This window comes from Capricornis sumatraensis, chromosome 10 (genome assembly GCF_032405125.1).
Source record: "Capricornis sumatraensis isolate serow.1 chromosome 10, serow.2, whole genome shotgun sequence".
Lineage (NCBI taxonomy): Eukaryota > Metazoa > Chordata > Mammalia > Artiodactyla > Bovidae > Capricornis > Capricornis sumatraensis.
Genome location: NC_091078.1, coordinates 60,605,169 through 60,622,217, shown reverse-complemented (window position 1 = coordinate 60,622,217; position 17,049 = coordinate 60,605,169). Strand labels below are relative to the sequence as shown.

General features: G+C 48.7%; 1 protein-coding gene across 1 annotated transcript in view; it reads right to left on the bottom strand.

The window, feature by feature from the left end:
• GASK1A (golgi associated kinase 1A) overlaps positions 1–16,652 on the bottom strand; it is a 35,479-nt gene extending 18,827 nt beyond the window's left edge. The window contains exons 1-2 of the mRNA XM_068983102.1: positions 16,616–16,652; positions 195–256 (exon numbers count right to left, since the gene is read on the bottom strand). Of these exons, the coding sequence (XP_068839203.1) occupies positions 195–256; positions 16,616–16,652 (99 nt within the window). The remainder of the gene's footprint in view (positions 1–194; positions 257–16,615) is intronic.
• Positions 16,653–17,049: the final 397 nt, after the last annotated feature.

Here is a 17,049-nt window from a genome sequence, read left to right as displayed (position 1 = left end):
GTGAGCCCATGGGCACCGAACTGGCAAGGGTTGTTCAAGTCACTGTGCTTTGGGGCCCCTGCAACTGTGAGCCTGCAGCACCACCTCCATCCACACACACTCCAGCAGTCCAGGCACCCTGACCCTGGACCAGAGCTGATGGGGCCACCCAGGCCCCTGACCTACACGAGGCCAAATAGCCCCTCAGCCCCTACCCTGCCCCCGGGAACCAGAGCTTCTGACAGGTCAGCAAGGTTGGCTTTGTTCTGCTCACGAACTTGAGGTCAGGGGCACATGGCAGACCAGCTACCGATGACCGCAGTGACCATGTCTACTGAGAGTGAGTCTGCAGGGAGAGAAAACAAACAGCCCCAAACCAGACACCAGATGGGAGGGAGCCCCTGCCCAGCCACCGGAAGTCTCTGGTTCCAGTTCCGAGCCTGGCCCAGCTCTGTGTTCTCTCACCGGGTGGATTTAGCCCAGTTCCATTACTTGAGATGCCTACGTGTTTAGTCTTTGTTCTGCTGTGGTATTTCATGGCATGTTTTCTGTATTTAAAATTTTTGAAGTCTTTCACTATGCTTTCAGTTACCTTTACTTTTTTCATGGTGCGCATTTCTTATCACATTTAGGAAATTTTTATTTGAATTCTAATAATTGGACCCTTCATGACTATACGCCCTTAAATGCCCAGTTCTTTAAACACCAGCTCTTAAATCCTAGTAAGAACGATCATAAAATTAGCATATTTCCTCTTTCCACCCCCTACTGTTCGATCACTATTCAATTTAATCACTGTGCTGCGGGCTCAGTCCCTCAGGCATGCCTGACTCTTGGCGACCCCAAGGACTGTGGCCCGCCAGGCTCCTCTGTGCATGGGATTCTTCAGGCAAGAATACTGGAGTTCGTTGCCATGCCCTCCAGCAGGGGATCTTCCCAACTCAGGGAATGAACCCAGGTCTCCAGCATTGCAGGCAGATTTTTTACTGTCTGAGCCACCAGGGAAACCCCTTAATCATTAGTATTATCTTTTTAAATGTTTGCCTTTGTACAATTAAAAATGCTTACATTTCTACTCTATTTTGTCAGCTTTAAATGACAGTCTTTGGCTCCCAGTCATTACTCATGAATAGCATGCTTATTCTTTCTCCCACCTTTTCCTTCATTCACCTTCCAAAGTTTATATTTGGGTTATTTCTGTATTGTTAGGATATAAAACATGTCCCTTCTACTCTATTACTCCAATATTCATATTTGTTTGGTCTTCGTTCTTCAGTTAGGTATATTCTTTGCATACTCCTGTCCCCTTTGCCCTAGTTTTTCATTATTTCTTGGTTGATTGAAGTTAAAACTCCATAATTTTCTCAAGAAGTACTCATGGGAACAATAGTCTCTGGGTTCTTGCATGTTCAAAACTATTTTTCTATTGCATTCGTACCTGAAAGAAAGTTTGGCGAGATATAAAATACTGCTCACAATTACCTTCTTGGAATAGCTTGTAGGTCCTGCTCTACAGTTTTCTAACATCAGATGATGCTGTGGAGAAATCTAAGATTAGACTGGCTCCCTGCCTAGGAGCCCTAAGAATTTTTTCTTTTTCTTCCTTTTTTTCCCCCCATTGTTTCCCCAGCTTTACCAAGGTATAACTGACCAAATAAAAACAACAACTGTGTATATTTAAATTATTGAACATGACGATTTGATACATGCATATACTGTGAAATGTTCACCATAGTTGTTAGTTAACACATCCATTCCTTCACACAGACCTGTTCCTGTGTGTAGTAAGAACACTTAAGATCTATTGTTTTTGCAAATTTCAAGTAAACGATAACGTATTACTAATACAGTCACCATGTTGTACATTAGATCCTCAGAACTGATTTTACAGCTGAAAGTCTTTTTTTTTATTTTAAGATGCTACATACAAGTGATACTACACAGTATTTGCCTTTCTCTGTCTGGATTGTCTCACTTAGCTTAACGTCCTCCGGGTTTATCCATGTTTGTTGCAAACGGCAGGGTCTCCTTCTTTCTTTAGTGGCTGAGTAATATTGCATCGTATGCATGCGCGCGTTTTCTGGATCCATTCACCCACTGAGAGATGCGTAGGTTATTTCCACGTCTTGGCGATTGTGAATCACGGTGCAGTGAACATGGCGGTGCTGGTGTCTCCTCCGGGTATGATTTCTCTCCCTTCAGAAATATCCTCAGCAGGGCTCCTCCAATTCTGGAGATCCCCCTATTTGGGGCTCCAGGGGCCTCCTCTCTATGGAAGGTGCTTTTGTGCCCTATGTTATGTTCCCCTGGACCCCCTGCTGATGCCAGCTGCCCTCACAGTGGACAGTCCCCCTGCACACTGCCAGCTTCCCACCTCAAGCCCCAGAGTCATTCCCTGCTTTCTTGCCCACTATCAGGGAGACACAGAGAAAATTAACACCTTTGGGGACAACCCTCAACCAACAGGGGACAAAAGTCAGTGGGTAGGGCTTCCCTGGTGGCTCAGTGATAAAGAATCCGCCTGCCACTGCAGGAGACTGGTTTGATCCCTGGTCCGGGAAGATCCCACATGCCGTGGAGCAGCTAAGCCCACGTACCGCAACTATTAAGCCTTGGGCTCTAGAGCCGGGGAACCACAATTACTGAAGCCCGGGCACCCTAGAGCCCATGCTCCTCAACGAGAGAAGCCACCTCAACGAGAAGCCCACGCACCACAGCTAGAGAAAGCTCATGCAGCAGCAAAGAGCCAGCATGGCCAAAAATAAATAGATGTTTTTAATGCTATAAAAACAAATTAGGGGGTAAACACCTAATTTGTCCCACCTGTTCAGAGGGACAATTCTGAGTGGCATTCTGTACGTTGCCACAGGATATGCCCGAGGGATTGAGCCTCTATGCTATAAAACAGATGGTCCTCGTCTCCCTCTAAGATGCCTTTCTTTAGCGGATGATCCTTTTGAAATGAGAGTCTAATTTGTTGTCCTTATTTATTACATATGTTTTAATATGGCTTTTATTACTACTTAAAGAACACACGTATGTGTAATACACTTCCCGGGGGCCCACTGGTAAAGAATCTGCCAATGCTGGAGCTGCAGGAGAGGTGGGTTAGATCCCTGGGTTGGGAAGATTCCCTGGCGGAGGAAACGGCAACCCAACTCCAGTATTCTGGACTGGAAAATTCCAGGAACAGCAGAGCCTGGGGGGTCGCAAAAGATTTGGACACGACTGAAGTGACTGAACACACACGTGTAACACATGCATAGGGAAGCACTGTGAAAAATTCAAATAATGCAGCTGGTCCTTCATAATCATGGGCTCCACATCCCCAGATTCAACCAAGTGCAGGTACCATTACTGATGTTAACTTTTCAGTTGAATATGAGTTATTCTCTCCTTTAATCCTTAAAACAACGTAGGGAAATGGGAATGACTCAATTCCTATTTTACAAAGGAGAAAACAGGAAAGTCCAGAGTGCTCACTTGCCCAGAATCACAGGCTGGCCAGAACAACAGCATTTTTAATTAAAAGTAGGAGTGGCCATGGACAAAACCCATGTTTGGGTTTCTTTTTCTCCCCTCTGAAAAGAAAATAATAGGTTTTCAAGTTGGATTCATAGTCTAGATTCTCAAAGTTCTGGATGCCACTAGGGAAACATAAATCATCTTTTAAAAATGTTTCAAGAAGACAGGCTGTTTTGATCCTTCTCTTGGCCTCACTTGGCCTTGGACAACCTGGGGAAAGCTGGCAATTGTGCAGTTGTGCAGAGAGAAAGGTTCAAAATGACCGTGAGCAGATGTCCCTGCAGGGCCACCCAAGTAAAGCTTTGGGGAAAAAAGATACTTGCTTTGATTGAACTGTAAAAACATCCTCTAAGGAGAAATATTCAGCTGAATAATACAGAGCACATCAGAGAAAGGAAAGGGAATGATGCCTGTCCTAGAAAGGTAGCTGGTGGAACCTAACCGCCCCCACTGCTGCACACGTGCCAGTGGAACCTGCCCCCCGCCATCTAATACATGATGGGAGACGCGCTCGCGATGCTGGCGGCAGGAGGGAAAGAAGATGGTTCTACAGTTGTTCTGCGTCTCCTCCGTGCTCAAATCCCACCTCCCACCCTTTCACCAAGACTCCCCCTTGATTCCTCAGAGAAGATGCCCTCTTCCCCAGAAGCCCCACCCATTCACAGCTGCAGAGGAAGAGGGGTGGATAAAGGGGGGAGCCAGAAAAGCTTTGGGGAAGACACATTCGAGTTCTAGATCAGCTTGTGGCCCTTCTGGACTGTGTTACAATGGGTAAGATACACAACCGCTCAGCCCTATTTCCTCCGTTATAAAATGGGGGAGAATGAGATAATCCCTCCTTACAAAGATTGACCTGAGGAAAATAAATGAGGACCCACTACATGGTTTGGTACATTTACATGATGGAATCAGGGTTTCTGTCCCCGCTTTCTGAACTCCCTCTGTTTTTCAGGGATCTGAAAAATACCCAGCACCACTCCTTCCTGAAGTTTGGCATATTGTAATGGGGACATTTGGGAGCACAGCTCAAGGTAAAGGCAGAAAGAGAAACTCTTTCATCATAAAGCCACAAGTGTAAGCTAGGAGAAGGCCACCTGGGCAGTAAGAAAGGTCTCGCCCTGCAGAGGCTCTGTCCAGAAATAACCCAGGATGGGACAGGAAGAAATCACTTGCCTTTAAAGTATGTGGGGAGCTGAGGAAAGGGCGGGAGCTAGGAAGGACACATGCACGAAGGCTAAAAGGAAACGACAGAGATTTGGGGTTCCCTAACAACTGTAGGGGGGCTTCCCTGGTGGCTCAGTGGTAAAGAATCCGTCTGCCAGTGCAGGAGATTCCAGAGATGTGGGTTCAATCCCTGTGTCGAGAAGATCCCCTGGAGTAGGAAATGGCAACCCACTCCTGTATTCTTGCCTAGGAAATCCCATGGACAAAGTACAGTCCACGGGGTCACAAAAGAGTCAGACACGACTTAGTGATTAAACAACAATAGTAGGAAAGGGATCCAGGAGAGTAGTGAAGGGCGCAGCCCCCTGAGAAGCTGCGCTGGGCTTCTCAGCACACCTTCAGGTGGGTATGTCCCACCTTCAGAGAAGCCGTGGCGGGATGAGGAGGAAGGACAGTGTTTTGGGGCCACCACCAAACTCCCATCATCGCCTCCATGCAGCGGTGAGACGGCTCTTCAGCATGAAGTGAAAGAGGGCATCGTAGATGGAATTGCTTGTTCCTTGTCCTTCCTCCTCATCCTGCCGCGGCTTCTCTGAAGGTGGGACACACCTCCGCACTGTCTTACCTTGGTCGTGTGACTTGCTTCTGCCAGTGGAATGCAAGTGGACAAAACATAGGCCGCGTCCTGCTGGTGGCGTTACCTGTGCTTGTGTGGTGCTAGCCACCTGGCAGACTCGTGCACCACCGTGACAGGAGCGTGTCCCAGGCGAGGCACTGAGTAGGCCTGAACCCAGGGCCCAGCCTGGCCCCAGCCCAGCCACACCCACTGGGCCTGGTGAACCCCCAGCCCTGGAACCAAGATAAGGCTGCATACTGTGGGAACCATCGCGACTGCAGGCTGTTTGTAATGCAGCGTGATCACAGCGAACCCTAACTCGTTCAGATCCTTGGGTGACTTCTTTGGGGCTCTAAAGTGGTTTAGTAATCAAGCACGGTGCCCTCCCCTTGACTAGTAAGGATGTAGGGGTATCACTACAGAGGCATGGCTGGCTCTGACGATGACGGTGCAGCCTGGTCACAGACACGTCCCATGACCAGTTTCCCCCCATGACATGGCCTGGAGGACCCCTTCAGTCAAATGAAAACTGGAGAGCCTTTTGAGAAGAACTTTTGGGAAAAATTCCAACATATGCTGGTAGCCTTTGCACAGACACAGTTTAAGAAACCAGAAATATTTGGGGAGAAGGACTCAATTACAGTTTGTACTGAAACCACCAGCGGGAGACTCTTTCTCATTTCTAAAGGGCCACAGGGAAAGAAATGCCCTTCTACTTTGGGAAAACTCATCAGGACTTGGCCTCACTTTGGGGCCCTACTTATCCTGTCCCCAGACCACCTCCCAGAATGTCCTGCTGTGAACCCTGACATCCCAGGGCTGTCACAGGAACCGGCTGCCAGGGATGGAGGCAGAGCCATCTTTTCTCAACTCCCAGAGGTCAAAAAACGATGACAAAAACCCGGTCCTGTGCTGAACTGCCGTGGCGGATGGCATAACATGCAGGGCAGGGCCAGTGGGGAGAGTATAGAGACCGCATGGTCCTCTCCCCCTCACAGCAGACAGTATCGCAAAGCACCTGTACAGTGCTTCTCGGTGGAGGCGTCCTGGGTGGGAGAATGGGTGGAGAGAAGCCATGTGATGTACGTGTATGCGGGGAGGGGACGGATAAAAATCAAAGTTGGCTCTGGTTTAGTCTCCACCAAAGGAGTGTCAGCCCCCTCAGTTGTGTCCCCCGACCTCTCCCCTCTACGACACAACCCCCCTGGCTGATTGCTGGTTCACCACGACTCAGACTCTGGCTGAGACTGGCAGAGATTTTGCAATGTGGAATTTCTGTTTCAGTTTTTTAAAGATCAGCCAAATGATTTTCATAACAAAACCATGGCCAGGGTGAGAGGGAATACATAAGCATATTTTCAGAGGGCTGGATTAAAACCACATGTTGATGCTGTGAGTAACACCGTGGGCTGGACCTGCTCAAATTCTGCTTCCCTTGGCTGAACTCAGAATCTAACCCCAGGAAGGGAGAGCTGGGCGGGCACAAGACTCTGGGGGCAAAGGCGGCAGGCAGGGCTCACTGGACCCTCCAGCCACACAGAGCCCCTCTCCCAGGGGATCTCTGGGCCGTGGAGGCTGGAAGCATTTGTTCCACTGTGGGCAGAACCCCAGGCTGCCTAGCTCCTAAGCCACCATCCCGCCAGGCCCCTTGCTCAGCTCCTTTGCAAGCTGTGATTTTCCCTCCACATCAGCATCTTCAAGATAAGAAAGGACTTCTGCCCCTGTAATTTCTGGCCCAGCCAGTCTCCAGGAGGGGGGAAACCCAAAGGAATGATAACTAACATTTACTCAGTGTTCACTATGAGTCCCAACTATTTGGAGAACTTTACTTCTATTAACTCATTTAATCTGTATGCCAGACTTATGAGGTAGATATGAGAATTATTATCCCATTTTACAGTGAGGAAAACAAGGCACAGAGAATTGAGGGGACCCAGTGCTCACAGACCGGAGAAAGCAATGGCACCCCACTCTAGTACTCTTGCCTGGAAAATCCCATGGACAGAGGAGCCTGGTAGGCTGCAGTCCATGGGGTCGCTGAGAGTTGGGCACGACTGAAGCAACTTAGCAGCAGCAGCAGCAGCAATGCTCACAGACAGAAGCGCCATGAGGTGAACCCAGGCCGACTGGCTCCAGAGCCAGTGACCTAGTAGCCGGGTCACCCTGGAAGGGGGCTGCCAGCCACAGCCCCTGCCCCAGCCCTGATTCCAGGACCACACAGGGCCCCAGGGGCAGGCCCTGCTCTCAAAGGCTTAGCTCTTTGGGACTGGTCAGCTCAAGTGTAAAACGAGGCGTGAGTGAGGTCAATGCTAGGTGGCAGCCTTTTTGCACTGGTTAAATTGAGGGAAAATAAAGTGCTTTCAGGCTATATTTATTTTTCTTTCAAAATGAAAATAACTTTGTTGTGTCTCATGTCCTACTTTAATAAATAGAAGAATATCAGTTAGAAAATGCCACCATTTGACCCACTCCAATCTGGGCATATTTGAGAGGTAACATCAGAAGCGGGTTTCTAATAATATGTTATCCTCAAATTAGGTCTAGGGCTTGATCTCAGAACCACGCAGGTGGTTCTCTTGCCCCTTCCAAAAGAAGATGGTGCCAGAGTGCCTTTCAGCTCAAGCATTCTGAAGACTATAGCCAGGAAATTGGACATATCTGACTTGAGAAGTGAATATAGCAGACCTTATTAACAACAGCCACTCACCAAGCATAGACCATGTACCAGGCACACTCAAAATCTCACAAAGTATGTACTAACATGATGAATTTGAAACTGCAGAAGTTAAGATTTACAGACTTCCTGACTTCAGACTATACTACAAAGCTACAGTAATCAAAACAGTATGATACCAGCACAAAAACAGAAATACAGATCTATGGAACTGGACAGTAATCCCAGAAATAAACCCACACATCTGTGGTCAAATAATCTATGACAAAGGAGGCAAGAATATGTGATGGAGAAAAGACAGTCTCTTCAATAAGCGGAGCTGGGAAAACCAGACAGTTACATGGAAAAGAATGAAATTAGAACATCTAACACCATACACAAAAATGAACTCAAAATCGATTAAAGACCTAAACATAAGACCAGATACTATAAAACTCTTAAAGGAAAACACAGACTGGACACTCTTTGACACAAATTGCAGCAATACCTTTTTTGGGTCCATCTCTTAGAGTAATGGAAATAAAAACAAAAATAAACAAATGGGACCTAATTAAGCTTAACAGCTTTGCATAGCAAAGGAAACCATAAATAAAATGAAAAGACAACCTACAGAATGGGAGAAAAAAATTAACATATGGCACAACTGATAAGGGATTAATCTTCAAAATATACAAACATCTCCTATAGCTCAATATCAAAAAATAAAAAATAAAAAAATGAGCACAACATCTAAACAGACATTTCTCCAAAGAAGACATGTGCTGTGCTAAGTTGCTTCAGTTGTGTCCAACTCTAAGTGATGCTATGGACTGTAGCCTTCCAGGCCCTTGTGTCCATGGAATTCTCCAGGCAAGAATACTGGAGTGGGTTGCTGTGCTCTCCTCCACACACACTCCACCACATCACTCATCTCACACTTGTTTAGTGTTTTTCACTACATGGCGAGAAGGATGCTGTTTCTAGACGTTCTCACAACCCTGGAAAGGAAGGAGGAATTCTCACCATGCCCATTTTACAGATGAACAAATTGAGGTTCGGAAAGACTTAGTCATTTGCGCCAGGTGGCATACCAACTAATAAAAGATCTGGGATTCCAACTCTTTCAGAATCCCAAGCGCTTTCCCAGCACACAGGAGCCAGGCCTGGGAATATGGGGACATAGGACGGAAGGATCAGCTAAGGCCCTCAGTGCTTATCCAAAAGCATTCCTGATGCTCCCAGATGACATGGGGAAGCCAGTTCCAGGAAAAGGCTTTAGAAGACCCGAGGAATTTCTGGATGTGTCTCTTCATTACATGAGCTGGGAACCTGATCCCAGGTGAGACACAGGAGATGATGGGCTGCCTTCTCCCTCGGTGAGTACTTAGCAAAGAAAGGCAGAGTCCTGAAGGACACCCTGGAGGAGCTGGACTCTCTTGGTCCAAACATTGGCTCCACCACTAATGAGTGTGTTACACAACATCAGTTTCCTCACCTGAAAAATGGGTATGACAATGGTACTGACCCCAAAGAGTTGTGGTGAATTTTAATAAAGGGCTAAAACCAGGGCATTGCATGTATTTTGATAGCAATTACTCAGCGCTATTATTTAACCCCAGGATTATTAAATCCCCGCAGCACTTTGCATCTCCAGCACCTTCTTTAGGTTACTATCCTTCACCTTACTCGCTCCATCTGTGCACAGCGGTAATGGTTGGATCATAGCACTCTGAGGACTGGTAACTCACAGCTGGTTGAGAGGAAGGAGCGTGAGGAGGTCTCGGAAACTGATGCCACCACTTGCTCAAGTGGCCAAAGAGCAGTCTCCGGCTCCAGTTCTGCGGGCCCAGTGTGACTTCTGCACATCGGCCATGGAGCCCTGGAGACAGTTAAACACTACTGGAGAGATGCCTGCCATGAGCAGAGGAGGGCTCAGCCATAAAATGCCTTGAAGACTGGTCCTCAGAAGGGCTATGACAAAGCTGCCCTTGGAATCAGGCTTCTCAGCTAAAGAATCTGCTTGTAATGCAGGAGACATGGGTTTGACCTCTGGGTCAGGAAGATCCCCTGGAGGAGGGCATGGCAACTCACTCCAGTGTTCTTGCCTGGGAAATCCCATGGACAGAGGAGCCTTGTGGGCTGCAGCTCCATGGGGTCACAAAAGAGTGATACATGCCTTAGCAACTAAACAACAACAACAAACCCTTGGACTCTGAAATAGAAAAATTCAACCTTTAATTTTGCCTTTAGCAAGTTTATCAGATGGGCAGTCTGTGGGTTGAATAAAAAATAAAGGGACCTTGCTATGGCAGGTGTCATGGGACATTTCCAGACAACCATGGGGCATAGAGTCCATCCCAGCAGGTGGTCTGGAGCTCAAGAGGATGAGGAAGGAGCTGGGCAGTCAAGCCTGCGGCAGGTATGGAACCGTCTTGGAGGCATGGAGGCCCTCCCTCCAGGAAGCTCCATGACGTCGTCTGTAGCCAACATGATGGAGCACCTCCTGTGCCCGGTCCATGCCAGCTACTTGACCCATGACAGCTCGTCTACTCCCAGCAACCTCCCTGTAGGGAAGGCATCACTGTTCATGCCAGGCATTGAGGAAACTGAGGCCCAGGGAATTCAGGTCACGTCCTTACAGCTTCATAGTTAAGCGGCAGAGGTGGGATGCAAACCTGGGTCCAGCTGACTACATCAGTGTATGAACCAGACTTCTGTCCCTGCTACTACGGAAGCCTCAGAGAACAAGAGTTGTTTCCGTCTTCACCACCATTCTCCACGCAAGAACGTAAACCTGGAAAGTTGGCCTCTTCCTGCCCAAGAGAGAATAAAAAGCCTCTGCTTTCAAAGCCAAGGCTTTCAGAGGTGAGTTAAGCTGGGCTTTCTGTCAGATGCTGGGTAACTGAGGTGGGGGCTGGCTTGGAGTTGAACAATTCAATGTAGAAGAGCAAAGCTGTTGTTCATCTAGACATGGTGGATGAAACACCGGCCATTCCTCTCCACTCTTCTGAAACCTCACCAAAAACAACAGCAGGTCAGGAAGCAACAGTTAGAACTGGACATGGAACAACGGACTGGTTCCAAATAGGAAAAGGTGTACGTCAAGGCTGTATATTGTCACCCTGCTTATTAAACTTATATGCAGAGTACATCACGAGAAACGCTGGGCTGGAAGAAACACAAGCTGGAATCAAGATTGCTGGGAGAAATATCAATAACCTCATATGCAGATGACACCACCCTTATGGCAGAAAGTGAAGAGGAACTAAAAAGCCTCTTGATGAAAGTGAAAGAGGAGAGTGAAAAAGTCGGCTTAAAGCTCAACATTCAGAAAATGATCATGGCATCCAGTCCCATCACTTCATGCCAAATAGATGGAGAAACAGTGGAAACAGTGTCAGACTTTATTTTTTTGGGCTCCAAAATCACTGCAGATGGTGATTGCAGCCATGAAATTAAAAGACACTTCCTCCTTGGAAGGAAAGTTATGACCAACCTAGACAGCATATTCAAAAGCAGAGACATTACTTTGCCGACTAAGGTCCGTCTAGTCAAGGCTATGGTTTTTCCAGTAGTCATGTATGGATGTGAGAGCTGGACTGTGAAGAAGGCTGAGCGCCGAAGAATTGATGCTTTTGAACTGCGGTGTTGGAGAAGACTCTTGAGAGTCCCTTGGACTGCGAGGAGATCCAACCAGTCCATTCTGAAGGAGATCAGCCCTGGGCTTTCTTTGGAAGGAATGATGCTGAAGCTGAAACTCCAGTACTTTGGCCACGTCATGCGAAGAGTTGACTCATTGGAAAAGACTCTGATGCTGGGAGGGATTGGGGGCAGGAGGAGAAGGGGATGACCAAGGATGAGATGGCTGGATGGCGTCACTGACTCGATGGATGTGAATCTGAGTGGACTCTGGGAGTTGGTGATGGACAGGGAGGCCTGGCGCGCTGCGATTCATGGGGTCGAAAGAGTCGGACACGACTGAGCGACTGAGCTGAACTGAAAAAGCTCTTATCTTCAAGGGACAAACTGATAAGGATAAAGAGAACTGGACAGGAGGCACTGATTAGGTAAAATTCAGGAAGTTAGAACACAGGTGAGTGAGTGGCGAAGGCCTTACCCAAGTAGCCAAGAAAATGGCTGAAAGCAGGACTCCTACTGTAGTGAACCCAGTTGTCTGCAATTCCCTCCCCGCCCAGACACAGACACTCATTTGCATTTGGATGGATCCACCCTGCGGATGATCTGGCCTTTCCCTGAGGTCCTGGAGACAGCTTGTGGCTGCAGACAATAAGAGTGGAAGCTTCCACAGCAGGGGCTACCTGAGGCTCTCTAAGCCACCAACAGGCACTTCCTGACAGCCTAACCTCAGGTGCTCTGTCGCTCACGGGCCCCTCCCCCAGGCCCCAAGACTAGTAGGCGTGTGGTACCCAGGAGTACACAACCTGGAAATATAGGGCAAACTCAGGTCTTCCCTGGTGGCTCAGGTGGCAAAGCGTCTGTCTACGACGTGGGAGACTCGAGTTCGATCCCTGGGTTGGGAAGATCCCTTGGAGAAGGAAATGGCAATCCACTCCAGTACTATTGCCTGGAAAATCCCATGGACAGAGGAGCCTGGTAGGCTACAGGCCATGGGGTCGCAAAGAGTCGGACACAACTGAGCGACTTCACTTTCACGTTCAGGTCAAGTGGAGCCAATTTTGATCGCTGGGAGACCGAATCCAGTGCGTAAAATCAAGCGGTCCTGAATTCAGTTTGTGCAGCGCCTTGGTAGGTCTATAGGATCCTGCAATCAACTGCACTTAGCAGCACTTGCGATCCCCTGGTGGCTCAGACGGTAAAGAGTCTGCCTGCAATGCAGGAGACCTGGGTTGAATCCTTGGGTCGGAAAGATCCCCTGGAGAAGGCAATGGCAACCCACTCCAGTACTCTTGCCTGGAGAATCCCATGGACAGAGGAGCCTGGCGGGTAACAGTCCATGCGCTTGCAAAGAGTCGGACACAACTGAGGAACTTTCACTTCACTAGCAGCAGCCAGCTTAATCAGTAATGGATCCTCATAGCATTCCTCCCTGCTTTGCTGCGTGTTCACTGAGATGGCACTCGTCTCCAATGAAACAGCAGCACGAAAGCCTTCTGCCTCAGGCTCAGCTACTGGGAAACCAGGAGAAGACAAACCAAGACACGTCCCTGTGAAATTTCAGAACATTGGGGGAAACACCCTACCAGTTCCCAGAGCAAAAGAAAAAAAAACAAAACAGGCTTTCTACAAGTAATCAAAAGTAATCAACAAATCAGAATGGCTCTGGTCTCATAACTGCAATATTGGAACACAATTGAGCAAATCCTTCAAAATCTGACAGAAAATTGTTTCTGGCTTAGAAATTCATATTCTGGTTTAGATTTACATATATATATATATTCTGGTTTAGAATTTTATACCCAGTCATACTCATTGGAAAAGACCCTGATGCTGGGAACGGTTGAAGGCAAAAGGAGAAGAGGGTGGCAGAGGATGAAATGTTTGGACAGCATCACCAACTCAGAGGACATGAACTTGGGCAAACTCCGGGAGACCGTGAGGGACAGGAAGGGCTCGAGTGCTGCAGTCCCTGGGGTTGCACAGAGTCTGACACAACTGAGCAAGTGAACAACAACCACCACCCAGTCACACTATCCATCGATTGCGAGGGTGAAATAAAAGCAGCTTTAGATGTGCAATGTTCCATAATGGTTTACTCCTCAGCAACTGTTCACTTGGACCAACATGGCTGTCAACACAGACACAAAGTCACGCATAAAAACCAAAGTGCAGTGGGGTTCTGACAAGGGAGTTAGATTCTGATGGAGCAAATTAGGCAAAAATGAAGTCTAGATCAACATTTCCTTTGAAAATTCCTTAAGAAAGAAATTTACACACATCAATTTTTCTCCACCCTTAGAACAGAGGCTGAGTCTTTAGTCTCCAGCAAATAAAACCAAAGAGCTGGGAAATTCCCGTAGCATACTCAGCCTCTGAGACCACTGGTCTTTAGAATCACCTGGACCATCTCACAAGGGATTCTGGGAGAAGAGAGTTTGAGCACAGACCTACCTAGCTCCATTCGCATTTGGAAGAACTAGCAATAATTAACCTGGAGAAGGCAATGGCACCCCACTCCAGTACTGCTGCCTGGAAAATCCCAGGGACAGGGAGCCTGGCAGGCTGCAGTCCATGGGGTCGCACAGAGCTGGACATGATTGAAGCGACTTAGCAGCAGCAGCAGTGATAATTAACCAGATTTCTAATCAGCAGAGCTTCCACCTTGTGTGTGTATGTCCATGCACTCAGTCGTGTCCGACTCTGTGTGACCGCATGGACTGCAGCCCGCCAGGCTCCTCTGTCCATGGGGTTCTCCAGGCAAGAACACTGCTAGTGGGCTGCCATTTCCTCCTCCAGGGGATCTTCCTGACCCAGGGATTGAACCTGCGTCTCTTACATCTGCTGCATTGGCAAGTTGGGTTCTTTACCACTAGCGCCACCTGGGAAGCCCAGTTTCTGGAAATCAGAAGAATCCAAAAAGGAGAGGAGGGTGTGATGTGTGACCCTGTAAAAGGTCAGGGAGCTGCCTCAAGGGCAGCTGGGGGCCTTGAGGGCACACAGCCTCAGGTGGGAGAAGGGTGTCAGGAGAGGTGGCAGCCTGCAGGACAAGGCAAGGAAGTGAGCTGACCATCCAGCTGGCAGGAAGCCTCCCTAGCCCGCAGATTCCGTCTCCAAAGCAAGCGTGGCTGCCCTCCCACTGGTCACAGAAATTTTAAAGAGTAACATCGCCCCAGTTGCCCCCAGTGCCAGCCCTCTCGTTACAACCCCAGGGCCTCACCTGTCCCCACCTTTACGGTTACCTATGTCACCTCCCTAACTCCTCACTGAAACTCCTGGCAAAATCAGGTGTTCCTAGAAGTCAGGAGCCATGACCCCCGACCCCACCTTGAATCCCAGCTCTCCTTTTTGGAAGGGATAAAGTCAACTGGTGCCTCCCCCACCTGCAGCTTTGTGTTCATGAACAAAGAAGCAAACGCCGCAGCCCCTTCCGCACACTTGCTAACAGCTGTGTGAGCTGCTCAGCACAAACTCTTGTTTCCTAACACCCATTTCCTTTTCCTCAGCTCTGACTGCCCAAGCCCTTTCCAGGCTGGCTGTGACCACATGCTGTTTGCATTGAGCTCCACCCAAAATGATCCCTTATTCTGGACCATAGTTTACCAGGTTCCACCAAGAGAAGCAGCCAGAAGGGCTACGTGCTTCTCTGCGTCCTTACGTGGAACTTCAGACAGTGCCTGCCCCAGGCAGGCAGGCTTTCTAGGCGAGCCCCCAGTGCCCTGTTAGAGTTCTGCCACAGCAAAGATGTGGCGCTGGGTGTTCCTGACACTGGGGCACCTGGGAAGTGTATCTGATGGACAGACCGGGGGAGGGGCAGGGGTGGGGAAAGGGAAGAGGAGCCAAGGAGAGGGCGTTCCTAGGCAGGGAAGTGTGGATCAACTCCGTCTCTCTCACGGGGACAGGCGTCCGCTGGGTCTCTCACCAATGTATGATGGCACATCGGGGTCTGAAAGAATGTGATTTCCCCCGTGTCCAAGGAAGTATAAATTTTAGTTAGGGAGGTATGTCCAGGGCAAGACTTTAAAAGGCAAAACTAGCAAGGAGGAGGATTATGCCCCCATTCTACCTCCGATACATCTAAAATGAACTGTCTATAACCTCAGCCATTTGTTGGATGGTTATACAGTTCATCTCTTGGAAGCAGCACTCTCAAACAAGGAGTGTAGGAAGGACAGTGTTTACAAAGTATTAATCCTTGCTTGCATTCCGCCCTCGCCCCGCCCCTTCCGCTCCCCACTGCAAGACCCTGAACTGTGCTCTTATTCCTCTATCTGAGAATGATACAGAAGAATGCTACCCAACAATGTCACAAAAGGATGCAAAAAGTTACACCTTCCAACTTCTGACATGGGAAATAGAATGGAAATACAGGGACTTGTGGATGAGGCTACTGTCTCTGGGCCCGGAGCAAGGCAGCAGCTCACCAGGCTCACCTACCACCCGCCCCTGGATGACACACAGGTTCAGAGCCAGGCTGCGAGGATGTTGATCCCAGCTCCACTGCATCCTGGCTGTGTGAACGTAGGCCTCCACTTCCGCATCTGTCCCATGGCAATTCTAACGGCACCCCTCTCAGAGGGTGGACCCTTCATTACCGCACTGGGCAGATATTCCTGAGCCAAGCCCTGCTCCAGGCAGGAGGGAAACATCAAGAGCAATGGTGACATTCTGGTGGGGAAAAGAATGTGACTTATCATTTAAAAAAATAACATCGCTCCTAAGTACTCCTAAGTGCTGTGAGAGGTGTATGAGCTATTGTGTGAAAACAAGCAAAATAGAAGCTGAAATATAACTATGTTTACTCATAACTGATCATGGGGCTTCTCAGGTGGCCCTAGTGGTAAAGAACCTGCCTGCTAAGGCAGGAGACATAAGAGACGTGGTTTCGACCCCTGGGTTGGGAAGATCCCCTGGACAAGGGCATGGCAATTCGCTCCAGTATTCTTGCCTGGAGAATCCCAGGGATCCTGACAGGCTCCTCTGTCCCTGGGGTCGCAAAGAGTCAGACATGACTGGAGCACCGGCACACACGCACAACTGACCGTGCTCTTCCAGCAGGACCCGCGGCGTCACCTCCATGGCGGGTTCCTAGCGCCTGCACTGAGAACACATGCCTGCCTGACCTGCTCCCGAGGGGCTAAACGACGCGTCCTTTATCCCTCCCTCCCTGCTGCTGGTTGCTCTGCTCCAATCTCTACGGTGATCGTATGTCGGGGCTTTTCCAGCCCCAGGAGCCTTCTCCACACCCATGACTGAATTACCATTTTGTTCCAGCTCACAAGAGCACTAGTGTGGAAACACCGCAGACCAGATGGAATTTTCGAGACCCTGTCATTTGTAGGAAATTTTCTCTGGCTGCCTTGGTATTAACGGCCATACAGTTTTGCTCTCAGGCCTGGGAGTGGGGATTGAGGCTGAAAAATGAAAGCAAGTTTCCCTCTGGGCCATTCTGTTCCAGCCTTCCAGAGATTTCTAC